This window comes from Corvus kubaryi, unplaced genomic scaffold (assembly GCF_017639235.1).
Source record: "Corvus kubaryi isolate FWS band 111438036 unplaced genomic scaffold, C.kubaryi_AGA036_p1.0 37392, whole genome shotgun sequence".
NCBI classification, from domain to species: Eukaryota; Metazoa; Chordata; class Aves; order Passeriformes; family Corvidae; genus Corvus; species Corvus kubaryi.
In genome coordinates this window covers 462,665-481,785 of record NW_024581131.1, presented here as the reverse complement: position 1 = coordinate 481,785, position 19,121 = coordinate 462,665, and the positions used below count along the sequence as shown (strand labels likewise).

General features: G+C 41.4%; 1 protein-coding gene and 1 long non-coding RNA gene across 3 annotated transcripts in view; one reads left to right on the top strand and one right to left on the bottom strand.

Annotated features, from left to right (window-relative positions):
• SWAP70 (switching B cell complex subunit SWAP70) overlaps window positions 1-19,121 on the top strand; it is a 35,535-nt gene that overhangs the window by 14,350 nt on the left and 2,064 nt on the right. Inside the window, exons 4-11 of the mRNA XM_042038397.1 lie at window positions 6,929-7,156; window positions 9,652-9,798; window positions 10,053-10,161; window positions 11,410-11,591; window positions 14,950-15,057; window positions 16,236-16,402; window positions 17,182-17,380; window positions 18,722-18,818. Coding sequence (XP_041894331.1) covers window positions 6,929-7,156; window positions 9,652-9,798; window positions 10,053-10,161; window positions 11,410-11,591; window positions 14,950-15,057; window positions 16,236-16,402; window positions 17,182-17,380; window positions 18,722-18,818 — 1,237 coding nt within the window. The remainder of the gene's footprint in view (window positions 1-6,928; window positions 7,157-9,651; window positions 9,799-10,052; window positions 10,162-11,409; window positions 11,592-14,949; window positions 15,058-16,235; window positions 16,403-17,181; window positions 17,381-18,721; window positions 18,819-19,121) is intronic.
• The window catches only part of LOC121669447, a 62,243-nt gene continuing 49,510 nt past the window's right edge, over window positions 6,389-19,121 (bottom strand). For both annotated transcript variants that reach the window (XR_006017771.1, XR_006017773.1), the window contains one exon: window positions 6,389-6,662. This is a non-coding gene — a long non-coding RNA (uncharacterized LOC121669447). The remainder of the gene's footprint in view (window positions 6,663-19,121) is intronic.

Genomic DNA, 19,121 nt, shown 5'->3' with positions numbered 1-19,121 from the left:
CTCGAGTACAGATAACTCTCTTATCAAAATAAACTGTTCAGTCTTGCTTTCTCACTCACTTTTTAGAAGGAGACTTTCACTCTACATTTCTGGTTTTGCCAGACTGGCCCATGCCAGGGCCCTACCTGGCATGCTGTATTTCCATGAGAAATGAGACAGTCTTCTTGCTTGCATTCCCATTTTTTTCTGTTGCTTCTGGGAAACAGGATCATGGTTATAGAAGCTAAGACAGCTCCTTTCTTAGTGGTGCCAAATTTGGCTTGGTAGGTCAGAGCCACTAATAAATGCCAAAACCAGGACTCAAATCCACGTCTCTGGTTTGTCAGTATGTTCCCCACTGTGCAGCCTGGCTTACCTGTGGGCAGACATTTCCAATCTCCTAAATTGCTGGCATGGTGCAAAGCTTCAGCCCTGCCAGCTGTGGGGCATTGCTCCCCACTCCTTCTCCACCAAGCAAGCCCCAGATTGGTGCTGCATTCTGTAGCTGCTGCCAGGTAATGGCAGTGTGTCTGTGTGTTGGCAGATGTGCTGCAGAGTCAGCACTGAGCTGAGGTTTGCCAGATTTCCAGATTTTTTATGTGCTGTTGTTTGCTTTCCTTCCCGTCCTTAATGTCCAGGTTAACCTGTATTGCTCTTCTACTTCGATTATTTAAAAAGTTCTGATTGTGGATCTATGTCTGCATCTCCTTGATTACAGCAAGACTTAAATGGTGCAATTTGTTTAAAGAAAGCTTACAGAGCCTGACTGACAAAGAAAGGCTGCTCTGTTCTTATCATATACAATGCCTGTATTCACTCCACCTTCACTCAGACCACACAGGTAATGTAATCAGCCACCGGAGGAATGCTGTCTGTTGAACACACTCCTTTCTGGTTTGCATTGGTCCTGCATCAGGTTCTCTGCACTTCTGGAAAATTTTTCATTTACTCATCTACTCTTGGCACAAAATTCCCAAAGTAAAAATGCAAAGTCTCAATTTCAGTCAGTTTTGCTTTTTCTCAGATGTTTTGTATCTGCCTTATTTACAAAATGGCTTGCAGGTCATATATAAAATGAGGGGATTTTTACAAAGTGAAGAAGAGAGGAGAAGGGGAATGGAAGCCCTGCTGTTGGTGCTGTTGATGTTTTGCTGAGAGCAGTGTAAACCTCTCATGTGTGACTGCAGCTTCCCACCCAGGGAGCAGGCTCTCCTTCCCTGCCTGACTGCTGCTCTTATTGTTGGCTGAGAATATTGCAACACACAATCTACTGCAGTTTCTGGCTTAGAGATCCAGCTGTTTGTGTGGGATCCAGCTGTTTGCCCTCCTCCCTCCCTTCCACATTCTTGGTTTTTGTTTTTTTTTTTTTTTTTTTTTTTTTTGTTTTGTTTGTTTTCCACTTTATAAGTAACTGAGAAACTTGCCACATACTTTCAGGTTGGAAGGGTGATCCCTTGAAGATTTTTGCATCCTACCTTGTGGATGGCAAGACTTCTTAGGTCTTCAGTGAATGTACTAACACAACTTCATGTAGCTGTAAGGATGCCTTTTCTTTCTCCTTGGAAGGGCTGCTCTTTGAGACCTGCTTGGGAGTCTGAATTTCCTCTTTTTTTTTTTTTTTCTTTTTGCAATTTTTAAAATAAGTGGTTTCTGCAGTCATTTTATAGAGTTCATATCTCCTATCTGGAAAAGCCTCCTGCTTGAGTGCAGTTTCACCTTATTTGCAGTGTGCTGACCAAATATTGAAGCTGCTGTCCTTCCTTCTTGCCCATGTCATGTACTTTTGCACTGGTGCTACTGTACTGGGCCTTTCATATTAGACAGCTGAAAGTGGTGGGGCTGTTACCCCCAGCTACAAAGTGTAAAGTCTTGATTCCCTGCCCAAGTGTTGAACAGGCAGCAAATAGGGAATGGCTGAAGCTCATCCAGAGAAGGGAAGAGAGGCTACTTTGGCAAGGATTGGGAGATGCAGGCTGAGAAGAGCTTTAGAAAGAGCTAAGTGAGGAAAGGAGTTACCAAGAAAGAATTTGGAGCAGTGGAGAGGTGACACAAGGGCCAGAAGCTGCTTGTTTAGCAGAGGCCAGGCTGAAAGCCAGAGGCAGTGACTGGCCTGTGCTCCTCACCTGCCCTGGAAGCAGGGAAGTCAGCCCTGCACTTGAGGGAGATAAGGTTTGTAAAATCCAGTGTGGGGAAGGGCTTGGGTTGGGATGTGCAGTTTTGGAATGTGACTTCAAGCTTGGGAGGATCCCTCCGTGTTATGGGGAGAAGTCAGGTGACACAGACAGGAGCTGGTGGCTACTGGGAGCACTGGGCACAGCTGGCCTTGCACTCCAGTGTTCCTTCTGCTGCCTACTGGTGGGCAGCTGGGAGCACTTGGGAGAGCTGGGAAGGAACAGAGATCCATGAATGTCTATTTTGCAAAGGTGCTCATGTGCCGAGGCAGAAAGCGGGGGCCAGGTGGGAGCTCCTTCCTCTCCCCACAGCCAGGTTTTCCATTGGATCATCTGGGATGCAGACATCCAAGCATGTGTTTCCTTCAGCTCTTGCAAGCATTACCTCTTCCATGAGAAGGATAAAGTAAAGGAAAAGGAAAAAGGGTAGAGAGAACTGAAGCCACAAGAGGAGAAATATTTCTATTTTGTCATGAGCTTTCATTACAACTCCCCTCTTAGTTGTTACAGACTCGTGTGTGTCTCGGTATTTTTTAACTAGACGTTTTCTGCTTTATAAAAAGGTTTTCAAACACTTCCCCTTTCTTATTTCTGTACATGTGACTGCAGCCTTGGGAATGCTTTATCGCCCGAGAGCTGTGGTGTGTGGTTAGTTGTGTTTCTGGGCCATCCTTCCTGGTGAAACTCACAGATACACACACTGCAAGCTGCATACTCAGTGTTGTCATCCACTGTTCACAGTTTGTTTCAAATAAACCAAACATATTTTCTGCTTTTGGCTTCATGAGGAGAGATTTGTACAGTCATTTTTCACTTGTCCTTGAGTCTTCAACTGTATTAACACATGGTATTTCCAGTCCTCCTGAGAGGACCAACCCTTGTGTGGCTTTTTGTGCATTTGAAAATGTGGTGATGTTTTCTTAGCCTGAGGAGGTGAGAATCTGATCCAGTGGTGGTTCTTCTGGAGGCATTTCTTGCAGAGAAAGTGTTTCTTATGACCACGTTTTCTTCCTTGTTTTGCATTCTAGTACCAGAAACTGAAACAGTGTGTGAAATACTGGGAATTGACCCTTGGCCCTTCAGAAATAATATCAAAACTGATACAAAGAGAATGAAAGCTGCTTGTGTGGGATTTTAATTGACCCATGATCTCTAAAAGTTTATGACTGTGGTTAGGAAGATTTTTAGACATTGAAGACTTGAACCAGTTCTTCCTATTTCACTGCCTTCTTCCTTGATTGCTGCATGAAATACAGTTTTCACCTTATGCAGCAGGTTGTTTTTTGGGTTGACCTTTACTATACTTAATACTGGTTTAATTTTGAAAAAAAGAAAGAAGGTAGTGGCTTACACTGGATAAGGAACACGGTTTTTCTGGTGGAAAGGAAGAAACAAATATTTGACTTAAATGTAAGTGATGTTCTGGTGGGATGAGGAGAATGGGTTCATGATGACTGTGAGAGGGGATATGATTGCTTTCATGGCTGTTGCCCAGTAACATATACTCCCACAGAATTTTGTACAATGTGAGTAGACTTTCAACATCTGCTCTGTTAAAATCATAAACCTTATTTGAATAGTGTGAACCAGAATAGCCTTGTCTGCTGTGCTCTGCCAGGCATGAAGGCATTATTTTTCTTATTCTAAGAGACCCACTCATATAGCAGAATATGTGAAAAATCTGTGATGCTTTATTCCCTATGGAAGAAGGAATACCTGGATAAGGAAAACAAATAGGCACTGAAACATGGGGAAAAGAAAGTGCCCTCTGAAAGAGGCACCCAAACAGACTCATGTTAGAGCTCTGTTCTTCATATTATTTTTGATTTCTCTTGACAAAATTCTGGCTGAAAAGTTTCTGTTGATTTGAGATGGAAGCTGGTTTTAGTAGTGTGGAGCCACTTGGTCCCTACTGGTGTATGTAGTGTTAACAACTCCCTGGTATTTTTGCACCTGTGTTTTGCATATTTTTGACCTGAAAGCAAGGTCCCATCAGAATAGCAGCAAACTTTGCTTCACTTTTGCTTTTCAACATTGCTTTTTAACCACAAGAGTAGGTTATATTTGAGACAAGAGACTTAATTTGTCAGTTATTTGCTGTGTTGACATGTCTCTGTGGAGGAGGGGAAATGTCATTTGCTCTCAGAGGTTCCTCATTTGAGCATGTCTCTATTTGCTGTCACACTGGTGCAACTTATTTCTTTGTATTTACCTCATACTTCCATATTCATACTGTGCAACAGTCACTGTTACTGTTGAGCAGATATATCAGGTTAACTTTTTCTGGGGACTTTGGTTAGCCATCTACTTAACTGAATTCAAGATAAACCTTGAAACTTTTTTTTTTTTTAAATTTTAGAAATTGAATTGTAAGATGCACAGGCCATTTTTCAGTTAAGAAGAGTTAATGTATTTTAAAATAATGAATATTTTATGTACTTTAGTGGGATTATAGGAGATTTCTGGTCATATCAGTGACTTGTAGATGGGGGTTAACAGACTTAAATGGTTAAATCTATTCTGTGAACCAAAATAAGATAAAATGTGTACAAATGACATTAAAGGAAACAATGTGTTGGGTTAGTTTTAGTGTATTATATGGTAACATGTACTAGCCAAGAGTTTGGCATTGCTTCATTTCTGGGCCATTAGTTTGATCCACATTTCATTCATATGTCTTGAGCAGAAATGAGAAAAAAATAATTCAGGTATGCTCTTTTTGTGTGTGTATTCCATTGTCTGCAAGTGAGACTTGGTACTTTTAGATAATGAACCAAAGGAATTTGAGAGCTGCCATGCCTCAAGCAGTGTAAGAGGTTGTGAAATTCTGGAGCAATGCATTTTAAAGTTAGAGTTCATATTTTTAAATTTTTTTTTTATTATTACTGAGTAGCATTTTGGCAGTTATATTATCTACCTAGTTAAGCTTGAGTTGTTTTAGCTTTCCTTCCAGCTAAAGTCCAGGATTGTAGTTCAGAACTGATGCTGCTCAAAGGGAATGAACAGAGTGGCAGAATGTGCTTTGGATGTAGGTAAAAATCAAGGCTTTAGGAGGTTTGCTTTGAAACAGCTTTGCAGTGCTCCTGTTCTTGCATGCTGTGGAGGCTTTTTTTGGGTTGCTTTTTTTTTTTTTCTATGAAACTTGTCTGGAGTAGGAAGTAAGCTGCTTCCTGCCCTTAACTGAACACTGAGGATTTATGGTAGTTGATGGTTGAAAGCCTTGAATTATTTTTTTAACTTAAGGATTTTGGAGAGTGAAAAATCAGCAAAGCTTATTTTAAAGACTGTGAATTTGGATGCCACTTCTGCAGAGGCCTCTGTTAGACCATATCTCTGCTAGTAAGAACTGCATGAGGAGCTAAAAAATACTGAAGTGCCTTACTTGGTGAAGCTGAAATGAAAGACAATGCTCTCTACAGTTTCTGGAGGCATATTCTGTGCCTGGCTGGGCTGTCTTCTCCTAAGAGAGGCTTGAGGAGGATGTGACAGCCACGTCTTGGAGGTGTATGCAATTCCCGTTCATTCAGTGGAACAGGAACTTTCCTCCTGGCCCTGCAGCAGCTTTGCAGCTTCTCCATTTTGCTGTAGCATTACCCACGTGCTGCTGGAGTAGGGGCTGTGAGACCAAGAGCAGTCACTCAACTGAAATAGTGGGAAAAGCACATCCACCTGTAGGGTGAATTTGGGAATTTACTGTTCTACTACACACTTGTGTTTCCTGACTCTAGACATGAGGGAAGGGATTTGGCTGTACCAGTTGCAGGAGAGAGGAGCAGCAGCCACAGTATTAGCACTTGTGCTGCATCAAAACCTTGAGGCCTGGGAGTCCTTATGGTGAAGTGGGGGGACAACAGGATCACTTCTTTTTTTCTTTGTGCTCCCAAATCTCTCGTGTAGAGACTTGTGCTCAAAATGCTGTTAGACCAGCTGAAAGGTGACTCTGAGCTGTAGCAGGAAGGCCCTCACCAATCATCTTGTTTAGAGAGTTATTAAAAGCATTTTGCATGTGCTCAAAGCTGTAGATGGGGTTAGTTTAAAATACTGCAAATGAACAGTGATGAGTTTAAAACCAACGTATAAGGCAGGCTAAAGAACCCCAGCCTTCTTTGCCTCTTTTTCATTCTTGTGTTTGTTTTGACTAGTGTTACTGGTGTTACTGTCCTGTGCATGGTAATGCTTACAGAGTGATGAAAGATTAAAGGACAAGGAGAGTTTATTTGGGAAACAATAAAAGCAGATGTGAAAGATTTGTTCTTTTATTTCTCTTGATAGAACTGCCAGGATTGTGTCCAGGGATGGAGTGCTTGAGAGCTAGAGAAGAGGGGACAGGTGTAGATCGTTTGGTCATTTTTCATTTCACTTCTTGTCCAAACGGCCTTCTTTTCTTATTTTTTTGTAATTTGTTTGCTTTTTGCTTACAGGAATACTTCCTGAAACTTCGTGCTTTCTCATGCTTCAGTCATCACAGTATGGAAGCTGTTGCAGGGAAGGTCCCATGTGTTTTGTAGGAATCTGAAATATTAAATGAGGCTGTCAGGTTCAATTCTTTGTTTTACTTTGGAGAGAGTAGCTGTGGGACGGGCTTGACAGTCAAGAGTTCAGCTGAGACAGGAACTTAAAACCTTTGTTAATTAAACCACCTACGTTTATGGGCCTACATGTGAGCATAGGAATCTCGCTGTAATGAGAGTCTCTGGAGAAGCTTACTTTACAGCTCTGAAGCACTTGATTTCCAAGCCTGCTGCAAGTGATGGATTTCTGTTTGTGTTTCTGCACAGATTGAATATTTACTTAAAAAAATCACTGAAGCAATGGGAGCAGGCTGGCAGCAAGAGCAGTTTGACCATTACAAGATTGCTCTCAACACCAGTCGAGAGGGTCTTTCTGCGTGGGAGCTGATTGATCTCATCGGAAGTGGGCAGTTCAGTAAAGGAATGGACAGGCAGACAGTGTCCATGGCAATCAATGAAGTCTTTAATGAGCTCATACTAGATGTACTCAAACAGGTAAGAACCACAGAGAGGGGTAGAATTTATTGCATTAATTAGAAAATGTTCAATTTGTACTCGAATTTCGTTACCCTATTGAATGATGAGCAGGAGGAAATGAGGTAAATTATCCATAAGGGTTCTTTAATATGAGCTTATTTTTATAAAAGAAATTGTACTACTGTTCAGACTGTTGTAATTGTAGCAGTATTATGAGTGAGTTGCTTCTTGGGAGAGCTTGCTTTTAGAAAATGAAAGAAAGAAGTGGGCTCTGACTTGAAATATGGCCTTTTTTATATTAGTATCAGCTGCTTGTTAGTTCACAGAATAGCTGCATCATGCTCTCAGTTCCCAAACTGATGACAGCTCTTCAGCCTTTGGAAATGCTTTTCTGCAGTTTCAGTTATGTTGTAGGAAATGCAGCTGTGCTGGGCACCACCTCTGTATTCAAACAAGAGGGTCTGGGCCAGGGTATTCTCTAGCTGAAATGTTGGCTTCTAAGTTGCCCCACTTCAACAGGGCAGAAAGGTGTGGAGGAACCAGAGAGCTCTCCCTTCTTGTTCTGCTTAGCAGGCTACATGGCCAACAAGTTATTTACCTGCACTCAGACTCCAGAAGTCATGCTGGCCTTTGTATACTTAGCCAATTTCTTTCTTCAGAATTACCAGTTTAGGAATGCCTTTAAAAATTGCATTTCTTTCATGGGAATTGTAAGTACCGCAGGGACCTGAGGGGTCACACCTAGAGAGCTCTTTAAAATTGACTTTTACCTGACAAGAGAATTTTTTTAGTCTTTGATTTCTTGGTGAGGAGAGAAACAAAGGCTTTCTTGGCAGGCTCTCCAAAGCTATTCTGAAGAAACCATCAGAAAGTCTTGGCACAGGAAATTATTTCAGAATACCCACAGAACAATGCAAAAGTCTATTTTTGTTAACTGCTGGTTGCCTGTTGGAGGTGAGGGCTGGGGACACACACACACACACATAAAGTCAAGTGAGGGCAAAATGAAGTCATTCTGCTGTTTGATACCATGGAAATAAATTAACCAGTGTCAGTTCAGTCCTACTTGAAACTTGTGAGGAAATTGGATTTCTTTTCAGTTTTGATTCTGCATTGTGTGTCTTCCCCCACACCATTTTTTTGTTTTGTTTTGTTTTGTGTCTCCTTTCTTTCCTCCCTTGGAGCCTGGGATTCTTTATCAAGGATGTCTGAGTGCCTTTGAATGGTTCCTTGACACTTAAAAATAGTGTCAGGATTTGGCCCAGCGCCTCCTGGGCATCTGGGACAGTTACTGGCCCCATGGAGAGCAGAGTTCCCTGTATCAGTATCCTGACACCTTGTTGATTCACAGAATCATCCTGTTTATTGCAGTAATCATATAATTGCCTCAAGATACTAATTAATGACGCATGGTCTTGCAACCAAGCGTCGTGCTACCGTTTTTATTGAACACATCCTGGATCTCCAAGGCTTATTGCAGGTAGCAGCAATAGTTAAATCTGTGATATTTAGTGTTCTGAAAGATGTGTCCTTCGTGTGATAATAGTTGGTGTGGAAAAGCTTGTGCTTTTCAAGAGCTCTCAGTGGGCTCTTGGAAGATGAGAAGCAGCTGATACTGAAGTAATAGTAAAGATTTTGCAGAAATTTGCGGGGAAAGTATTAGTCTGACTTGGCTTTGAAAGCAAATTTGGTAAGTCAGGAAGGGAAAAAAACCCCTGGCTATGATTTAGACTGTGTAAAGCATGAAAGACTGAAGCTGCAGGAGTCCTTCACATGACCTTGCAACCACCCAGAGCTCAGACCGGAGTCTGGAGATGGCAAACAAAGCTGTTTCTCTGTGCATTCCTGGTTTGGAGCAAGGGAGTGGGATGGCACATGGGAATAGGCAAGGCCTTGGCTCTGGACATGTTTAAGTGACTAGAAAAGCTGAGCACAGATAAGCTGTATATGTAGGGGGTGGTTTGGGCTTTTGTTTGGCTTGGTTTGTTTTTTAAACAAAAACGCTTCTTCAACTGTTCTGAATGTTTTCTTTCTCCTCAGACCTGTAGAGGAAGATATCTTTGGCTTAAATATGCCACAGCACATTTCTTTATATCTTTGGTTTTTTTTAATACAAGCACATCTGCATGTATCAAAAACTGGTTTAGATGAAAGCCATTACAGAAAAATGTTCCTTGGTCTTCTTTCCAACTCCTTCATCCTCTTAATCTGGAATGTTTTGAGTGTATTTTCTGTATGGCTTGTTCATAGCTTATATTGATGTTGATGTTTCAGTTTCATCTGTGATGTGATTTTTTTTGAAGTTAGAAGTCAGACAAAAGTATGTAGGTATTTAGGGAATATGATTACAGAAATGGCAGGTATAGCTGAAATACTGGCTAACTTTGTAAGTATTTGGGGCCATGAGGTAACTTTTCTGTGTGCTCTAGTGGGTCTTTACACCTTTACATAACCAAGAGACCAGATGGTTCATCAGAAGCCAGGCATTTCAGCTGATCTGTTGCTTTTAACAGGGCTATATGCTGAAAAAAGGTCACAAACGGAAAAATTGGATGGAACGATGGTTTGTGCTAAAACCCAATATTATTTCCTACTATGTAAGTGAAGATTTAAAGGACAAGAAGGGAGACATCATACTGGATGGCAACTGTTGTGTAGAGGTAAAACCACTCCAAACACTATGTATGTCTCTAAAGATAAGAATTAATCCTTTTTTGTGTGGGATTGACTCCTGATATCTTTTAAAAGAGATTTTTTTTGTTTTATATAAAACCAGTTCATAAACATCCTTTTAATAAAGGCTCTTAGTGCTGGTGTTTGTAGCTCTGTGACGCAAAACTGCATAGATGCTGCTTGACTGTATAATTTAGATTTCAGTGTTTGCAAAGCTAATCTTTATTGTTACCCATTGTAGGCCTTGCCTGACAAAGATGGGAAAAAATGCCTTTTTCTCATAAAATGTCTTGATAAAACCTTTGAGATCAGTGCCTCTGATAAAAAGAAGAAGCAGGAATGGATTCAAGGTGAGGTTTCAAAAAGTCTAGGTACGTGAAAGTTAAGGTTAGTGGAATTCTTACGGCTGTGCTGTACTCGAATTTGAAATTTTTGGTCTTGGGATTTTTTGATGTCTGTGTTTTGGGCACATGGATCTTTACGGGGCCTGAGACTCAGGAAGGACTAAGGATCCAGGTAAGGGAAATTGATTTTTGTCATGTAAGTGCCTCAATTTATGCAGCCATAGCCAAACTAAAATGATTATAATATTTGTTTTTTCTATCTTGGCTGTAATTCTAGGAATGGGGAAGCGAAGCAATCTTGTAAATTGTTGGTTTTGGGGAGAAAGGGAAAGTTTGTTCATTTTGGCGCCATAAAATACTGGCTTTGCTTTTACAGTTTTGCTTAAAGCCATATGTTTTGGTGAGCTGAGGACAAGGCTGGGAGTAGGGCTTGCTCTTCTATTCCCATGGTAAAATCATTCCTCCTGTGAGCCTTCTCAGATATGTGCTGTGTGATGGGTACATCCATCTGCAGAGCGAGACAGAAGCCCTTGCAAAGCTGTTGTTGCCAATGCCATTGAAGAATGTGCAGCAGTTAAATATTTGGAGCTGTGGGCTTTCATTTGCACTTCCCTCTTTACCTGCAGCATGTGTTTCATTGCACCAAAGTCAGGTGTATGACAAATGATTCAAAAGGAGGTATTTTTTCATGGTTATGGTAGGTGAATAAAATACCAAAATCATGTGCCACTCCTCAGCTTTGCTGTCTTAAATATTTCCTCATGGCATGTAAGTGAATGAGAGCTACTGTCTTACTGGGAGAAAGTTTTCCCTTGGAATATCTGTAAGAATACAGGGTTTAAGGTTGGCTCTAGGGAAGACAGATAACATCCTACTTCTTGGTTAGAGTCACTGAGTCTAGGTAGTAAGAAATCACAAAGTTTCGGGATTTTTTCTTGTAGCTGGGCATATAAGGGATGCATATGTCCATGGCCTGTTACAAATCAATGTTGGAATTGACATAATTCAGTGGAATTGCCAGACCTTACCCCTGTGGCACGCAGCCAATGCTGAGAGCTAAGTGTCTCACTTTTGGTTCGTGTTGACAGCCAGCCTGATGAGAATTAGGACAACTGACAACAGTTCTTTCTGATTTAAAAATACATTAAATCCCCAACACAACAGACAGCACAGCACCACAGGCATTCATTCATGAAGTCTGTCCAGAAAGTTGAGCATTGCCCTTCAGTGGTGCTCTCTTCCTGTCCCTTCCAGCCATCCAGAGCACTGTGAACCTGCTGCGGGCGGGGAGCCCTCCTCCCCACAAAGAAGCGCGCCAGAAACGGAAGGAGCTGCGCCAGAAGCTGCTGGCTGAGCAGGAGGAGCTGGAGCGGCAGATGAAGGAACTGCAGGCGGCCAACGAGAACAAGCAGAAGGAACTGGAGACCGTGCGGAAGGTGGGATTGGGAGCTCAGTCCCTGTGGTTGAACTGGGCTTCTTGGAGAGTAACTGGGCATCTCTGTCCTGTTCAGGCACATTGAGCAACCTCCTCCAGAGGAGCTGCACTTGTTTCAGGCCCCTCTACTGAGCAAGGGATTGTCAGGCTGGTGTAGAACCTGCCAGCTCTGCGGATTGTGTCTGGGGATGGGAGAGACCAATATTTTCAGTTGCTTTGGGGTTTTTTGTTTTCCTTTTCTGTCAGACACATCTGTCAAACCTGGGGCTTTCCATGAAGATTTTCTTACATATTTTCCCAAAGTTGTCACATGATTTGTTTGTTTATGGGAACTGTTCTCTTCCCACGGATGTAATTTCTATAATTTCTGTCTTTAAAACAAAAAGATGTGGCTTTTCTTGCTGTGAGAGCTTTTAGTGTGGAGTGTACCTTGAAAACAGCTTAGAACCCAATATTCAAATTCAAACCCTCCCCACTTGCTGCCTCACATTTTGGCTGCTGAGTCCCTGCTGCTGCAGCCATCCAGACGTTCCTTTGTGCTTACTCTACAGGTCTCTACTACCTCCTTAAATTAATATAAGTTTTTTGCATTCACATTTAGGACAAGTCTGCATCATTTCTTGAGTTTTTCGTAAATAAAACCTACTAATTTTAGCCCTTAGAAAATCTTCAGTGATCTTTGCAGCTATAAATATTGTGAGGGTATTAAGGGGTTTGAGTCTACAAAGCAAATAAAATAATTTTTAAAAAAGCATTTTTAAAAGTCTTGTCATTGTCACAATTTGTGGCAAGGAGAAATTTGTCTTTTCCAAAATTAATCTTGCACTGACTAGTACTGATGTAGGTATTATTCTGTTTGCCTTCAATGGAGTCTGACGGTGGAAAACCACTTTTTAATTTCATTTTGGCCCCTGTAGTCTACCATGTGTTTAAGATTCAGAATGCAAAATAGACAGTAAAGGATAGCCTGTGTTACCTGCTACTGGTAAGTAATGTACCTGTTAACAGAAATCATAAGGTTGGATTTCTGCATTGTTTACTTTATGGAAAAATATTTAGTGGGGAGACAACATGAGAGCAACCCCAAAGGAGCAGTAGGATATTGACAGGCTTCAGGGAGTTTTATAGAAATTAGAATGGGTAAACTAAAGAGAGTTGTGGCCAGAAGCATCTCTTGAAGTGGGTTGAGTTAAAATGACTTCTCAAGGAAAGTAGCTTAGGCTCTGACATGAGCTACTGCACTTTACTTAAGTGGAACTAGGGGGGAGGTACATTGTTGGAGGAACTGAGAGTGTTTGATTAGTTAGAAAAATGTTCTTCAAGGAAAAAGCTTTGTAAATGCTTCAGGAAACTGGATTGTTCTGGGAAGCTTAGAGGTTGATTTGCTCCTGATGGCAGTGAGCCACCATTTATGCAGCATCTGCCAAAGTGTGCTCTGGGACTGGTTTGTATTCTCGTAGCTCCTGCAGTAGAGTATTTCAAAATGTCTAAAATAAATTTTTTCATATTTTTAATGGAATTTTGACATGTGCACATTGAACTGACAGAAAGGTAAGGTTTTCTTTGTGTGAGAGCATGCCCAAATGTGTGCACCCTTTCTGTTTCAGTTTGGGGTCTTGCATGGGCTTTGGAGACTGTGCTATCTAACACCTGCTGGGGATGGTGTGTTCCTGTTGATTCCCCCTCCAACACTTGTGGCTTTTCCCTGACCTGCACAGTTCTCAGTAACCTACCTGCCAGGAACAGCTGGTGGTGGATTAAGCAGGAAGTTGCTGATACTGAGTGGACAAACAGCATTTTCTTGCTAAGCTCTCTGGCACTGGCCTGGCACCTGCCCTTGCCTGTGACTCTGCACGTTCACCCTCTCAGCTCAGTACTGGCAATGTTTGTTTAATTTCAGAGTGGGGAAGGAAATCTAGAGGAGATTTCACTTAAATAGGCATCCTGGATTTGACCACAATTACATGCTTTTAAATGTCCTGGCAGAGGCGGAGCGCTGCTTCTAAAACACTGGCATCATTTAAGCCTTGCAAAGGAGAGCAGTTCTGTGCTACGTTCTGCAACATAAACCCAGAAACTTGAGCCTTCTCCTTCACTTCTTCCCATTTATTTCAGACCAGAGTGATGTTACAAGCACTTAAAAGAGTGAAAGTTTTAGCTTGGCAGTTTTAATCATTGGGGCATCTCATAAGTTTGTCTAGGTTGGTGAGGGAGGATGGTTTAAATGGGGTACCTTCAGGAGCATTACAGAATCATAGAATGGTTTGGTTTGGAACAGTCTTCAAAGATCATCCAGTTCCAGTCCCCTGCTGTGAGCAGAGGCACCTTCCACTAGACCAGGTTGCTCAGAGCTCCATCCAGCTTGACCTTGAACACTGTCAGGGATGAGGTATCCACAGCTTCTCTGGACAAACTGTCCCAGTGTCACCTCCTCTGGGCTTGGTCCAACAGGTCCATGTCATTTTTATGTTGTGCCCTGCCCTTACTAAAGGTCTGTGGAAACATTTTCCACAGCCCAGCATATTAAGAAAGAAGCATCAAGTAAGTTTCTTAGGAAAATTTTGTGAAAGAATGGTTTTGTTTTCAGTATTGGTAAAATTTTGGCTAGTGATTGAAGATTTCTAACCTTGCATGGATTGAAATCCTGATGAAAGGAAAAACTGTGACCACTGTCTTTATTTGCAAAATCAAGATTGAACAAAAGTAAAATAAGATGCAAGAAGGTGGAAAGGTACCAGCGTCTGTTTCTTAGGCCTTAGCTAATGTTCCACCTAATTTCAAGTGATGATTATCAACCAGGATTTTATTTACCTTACTTGGCAGTTTAGGGGATGTTAGAGGGATGATTCACAATGGCACAATCACTTATTCTAGCCAAAGTTAGTGGCACTTCTGCTTTCCCATGACAATTCAGTGCTTCTCATTTCTGTTTCTGTATGAACTCTGTGCGTGCTGGCATGTTTTCCCTATTGGAAGTCCTATGCAGTCCTGCCTGAAATGTGTTTTTTCATAATGGTTTTCTATCCCATTGAGGTAGAGAAAGAAATACAGTGATTTCTATCACTTAAGCAAAGCAGGACTCAGAGGAAACTTGGAGATAGTCAGGTAATTGCCTTTACATTGGTAAATTTAAAATTATTTTGCAAACAATCAAGATAGACAATTATATTTAAAGGCTGAGAATAGTCTCAGACATTAAAAAACCCAAGCTGGTGCCTTCATGATTTTGAAGGCTTCTTCCATTTTTGTTAAAACCAAAAATTGTTAAATCAAGTTCCATTCCCTCAAAATGATTTAGTTTTGCCAAATTGGTTTTTTCCTTCTTTTCTTTCCCCCTACCCCCCACCCTTCTCTTCCAGCAACTGGAAGCAGCAGCTGCTCGTGCTGCTGAGGAGGAGAAGAAAAGACTTCAGACTCAAGTTGAATTACAAGACCGCTTCAGTTTGGAGCTGGAGAGAGAAAAAATGGTGAGTAGTGCATGAGGGGTTTTGCTGCTATTACACATAGGGAGTCGTGTTCAGCAAGGGCTTCCCTCACAGGCAGCCACTGAAAGGATTCTGCACATTTTGCAGGAGGCTGGAGAACTCCACCTGTGTTGCATTTATTTGAGATGTAGGAATAAAGTATTTTTACTGGTGAATTCAAATACTGGAACAGCCCAGCTACAATTTGTACAGCATTCAAAAGTTAAATACTGTTGGAAAATTGGGGAAAAATTGACTGTTTGAAGGATAAATGCAGACTGAAGTTCTCCTTGCAGTTTTCAGAGATGGAGAACCTGAGACCAGTACTTGCTGTATGAATAAGCAAAATGAATCAGGCATAATCAAAATGCATTTTATGTCTTCCTAGAACAATTGCTTTTTTATGCTGTGTGTTCTTTTACAATTATACACACAAATATAAAAAAAGAAATATTTTTGCTTTACAATACTGTTACTACTCAGCTACACTGAGAATTCCCCAAAGAACTGGTTTTCAGTCTTCAAGGGCTTTGTCAGGTTGTTCTGTTAGCTGGGGAAAAGAAGGAGAAAAAGTAAAGTGGATGTGATGGGACATCTCAGAACATTAATGCACACAGTGCTGCTTGATGGGCTGAGCGTGAATTCCTGAATACAGTCCCTTTCTGGGTCACTGGGATTTGGGTCAGCTCAGGGGAGCAGGCTGCAGACCAATGGGGCAGGACATGCCAACCTCCTTAGCTGTTTTCCAGCCCTTTATCCATCCTGTGCCATCATCCAGAGACGTAAGTGTATGAGATACACTGCTGCCAAGGGAGGGAGTGAAAATAGTGCCATTAAATCAGCCTGACCTTTGTGTCTGGCCTCTCTACAACCTTTGTCTTCTTCACTTTATCTGTAAATTAAGCAACAAGATCAAGCTGACTGAAATTAGGTTTGAACCCCTGTAAAAATCATGTGCTGCAGGAAGTAGGGCAATGTAAGTAGCCTGTATTATTATTTTTTTTAAAATGCTAATAGTTCCGTATCTGCAGATCTGGCCTCAATTTTATCAGTTCTGCTCTGCAGACAGCAGGAAATGGTTTGTCTCTGAAAACATAACCTGAGGGAAACGTGGAAATTCCTTTAAAAATTGGAAACCTGAGTCGAATTGTAGCTCATGTGTCCTAAATTTATGCTACTAGGTAAGACAAAAAATGGAAGAGCAGGTTGCTCAGAAATCATCTGAACTGGAACAGTATTTACAAAGAGTACGTGAACTGGAGGAAATGTATAAACAGCTACAGGAAGCATTGGAGGATGAGAAACAGGCACGTCAAGATGAAGAGACTGTGAGGAAACTTCAAGCCAGGTATGGCTTTGACCAGGTAGAAAAGTCTTTCAGTTCCCCACCCCTCCCCTGCCAATAGTGAGTACCTGTGCCATGTTACTAATGACTTTTTGCCCCTTGGGTATGCTGCTGGAACGGGGGTCTACCTTCAAGTCCAAACACAGGACAGGTTTTATTTTTCCTTAAGATATGAAAGCTGAAGCTGCTATTTATGATTTTTAGAATATGTCTGATTAGCCTTTAGCAGAGGGCAAACTCAGCAATTTTGGAAAAGCAGGTGCAGCTATTTTTCCATCAGGTGTTGTGCATATCAGCCCGTGAAAAGCTGAGATCTCTCTGTACAGGCTTTTCAGTTGTTTATTTTACAGAGCAGTAACTGTAAATACGACTTTCTGCTGTGTTTTATCACAGGTTTAAACTGTAATGATAAAGGGTTAAGTTTCCTCTTCCTCACAGGGGCTTTGTGGAGTGTGGTTTTTTTCTTCACATATTCAGTCCTCCTAAGACAATGAAGATAACTTATGCATGCCTGTTTCTTCTGGGGCTCTGTGCTGTGTATTTGCATTATTGACTACATTTTCTGAATAGCCCTTTGTAGCAGTCAGACTGCTTGCACTGCTGGCATGACACTGAAGGCAAGCCAACAAACAATAACTTTTTCCCTGCTTCCCAAGCTTTTTTTTTTTTAAACAATATTCTCTTTCCCTTAAAAAAAGAAAAAGAGGAAAAAATTAATTTTGCTTCCCTACGCAGATACAACTTATGTTTAAGTGCAGTTAACATCACAATCCCCATTGCAGATTGCTGGAAGAGGAGACAGCAAAGAGAGCTGAACTGGAAAAATGGCATTTGCAGCAGCAACAGACCATTCAGATGACAGAAGCAGAGAAGCAAGAGCTGGAAAACCAGAGAATGATGAAGGAACAGGCTCTTCAAGTGGCTATGCAGCAACTGAAACAACTTGAATTGGAAAGGAAGGAGGCCCTTGAGCAATATGAGGTGAGCTGCTCTGGTCATCAACCTCTCATCCTTATCTGTAGATTGACTGAATTTGAAGTTCTTCAATATTATGTTTCTTTAAGGGTTAGTATGGCACAAAAGTTAAAATAAGAGGTAGGATGGTTGGGTTGTTTCTGGTTTTTTCTAGTTTTTACTCGGTTTCTAGACCAGTAGATAGATTTGAAGAAGAGGATCTGTTTCAGACACACCTTTGAACCTCTTTTATTTATTTTTGTCCTAATTTGCGTGCAGGCCAGCTCAGTCATATCCTGAAATACTCTGTACATTTGTCTTCTGCTGCAGACTCCCTTCATGTGCAGTCCCACTGCTGCCATAACTGGGTGCATTTTGCTTCTGAGTTAGTAATTCTTGCAATGCTTTGATGATGTCATGGCACGGTATTGTCTTCTACAGATGAAAAGTCAATGTGTTACTGTTGGCACCTACTCCTCAAAAATGTATTTAAGTACTGAATGGATGTCAAGGATAGGTAGGAATTAGCTCAGATTCTCAATGTGCAGCAGTGCCTCCTGTCCCAGATGCCAGGCCTGCTCTCTGCTCCACTGAGTGTTTTTGGGGAAGGTCAGTAAGTGTTCATGGAAGAAATTAGAGCCAGAGTCCAGCAAGTACAGAGGCTGAAGTGCTGTACACTTTCCAGGGCTAGAGAGGTGTTGATCCTGCATTTATTTAGGTCAGGAAAGAAAGCCTGGCTGCGTTTGTATTTAACAGGGAAGGGTGTTTATGGGCTGAGCTCTGAAGGACAAGCCAGGGAGCTGTCTTGCCTGGCACAGAACACAAATGCTGCACTCACTGCAAGCAAGGGTCCAGCTGGGGTAGTTGTGGCCACTTTACAACTTCCCAGGGTGGTGTTACATCTCACACCATCACAGGATTGCTTCTGGCTAGTACTTGGCTTTTTTTTTAGGTGACATCTCAGGCTTTTTGTGTGTGAAACATCATTTACTACTCCAAAGGAATGGCTGAATACAATAGACATATAAAACCACAAAAAATTCCACAAAACAATTATTTTAGAAATAATTAAACATTCTAGCCTTCTATTTGGAATTGCCTAAAAGACCAGTCTAGGCTTAAGAATGAAGACTGTCTTCATTACACAGCTACAGAATCTTGTAAAACCTTGTTATTTTGGGATTCTGGTTTGACAACTTTTTTTTGGGGGGGGGTTGTGGTGGTGAATAATTATTTAGAATGGTTCCACACTAAACAGAGGGCTGGGCGAATTAGCATGGTTCTGGCTTTCGGTTTGAAAGGTGTTTTATCTGTTTATATGAACAGACTAAGTTGTTGTTCTTTTCAAGCGGGCTGTGTCTTTTTCAGGAGGTTAAGAAGAAGTTAGAAACGGCAGCTAATAACACCAAGAGTTGGAAAGATAAAGTAGCTCATCATGAGGGATTGATTCGATTAATAGAGCCAGGTGAGTTATCAACAGAAGAGTTACAAAAATATGTGTTCATTCTGTCTCATGTACTTACATTATCTGGTGATTTATTGAAGTCTGCCTTTTCCTGTGCCTTACTGGTTTCACAGCGGCCTATAAGTATCACCCTTTGTGACAACTGCTGATGGTAACTTTCAAGCCTTTACCTCTACAGGTCCTACTACATTGGTTCTTTCATCATTATTGTTTGTTTCTTTTATGTTTAAAACAAAGCAAGGATCAGCCTGAACATTGCACTGTTAGTGTGTGACATCCCTGTCAGAATTGCCTTACTCAAGT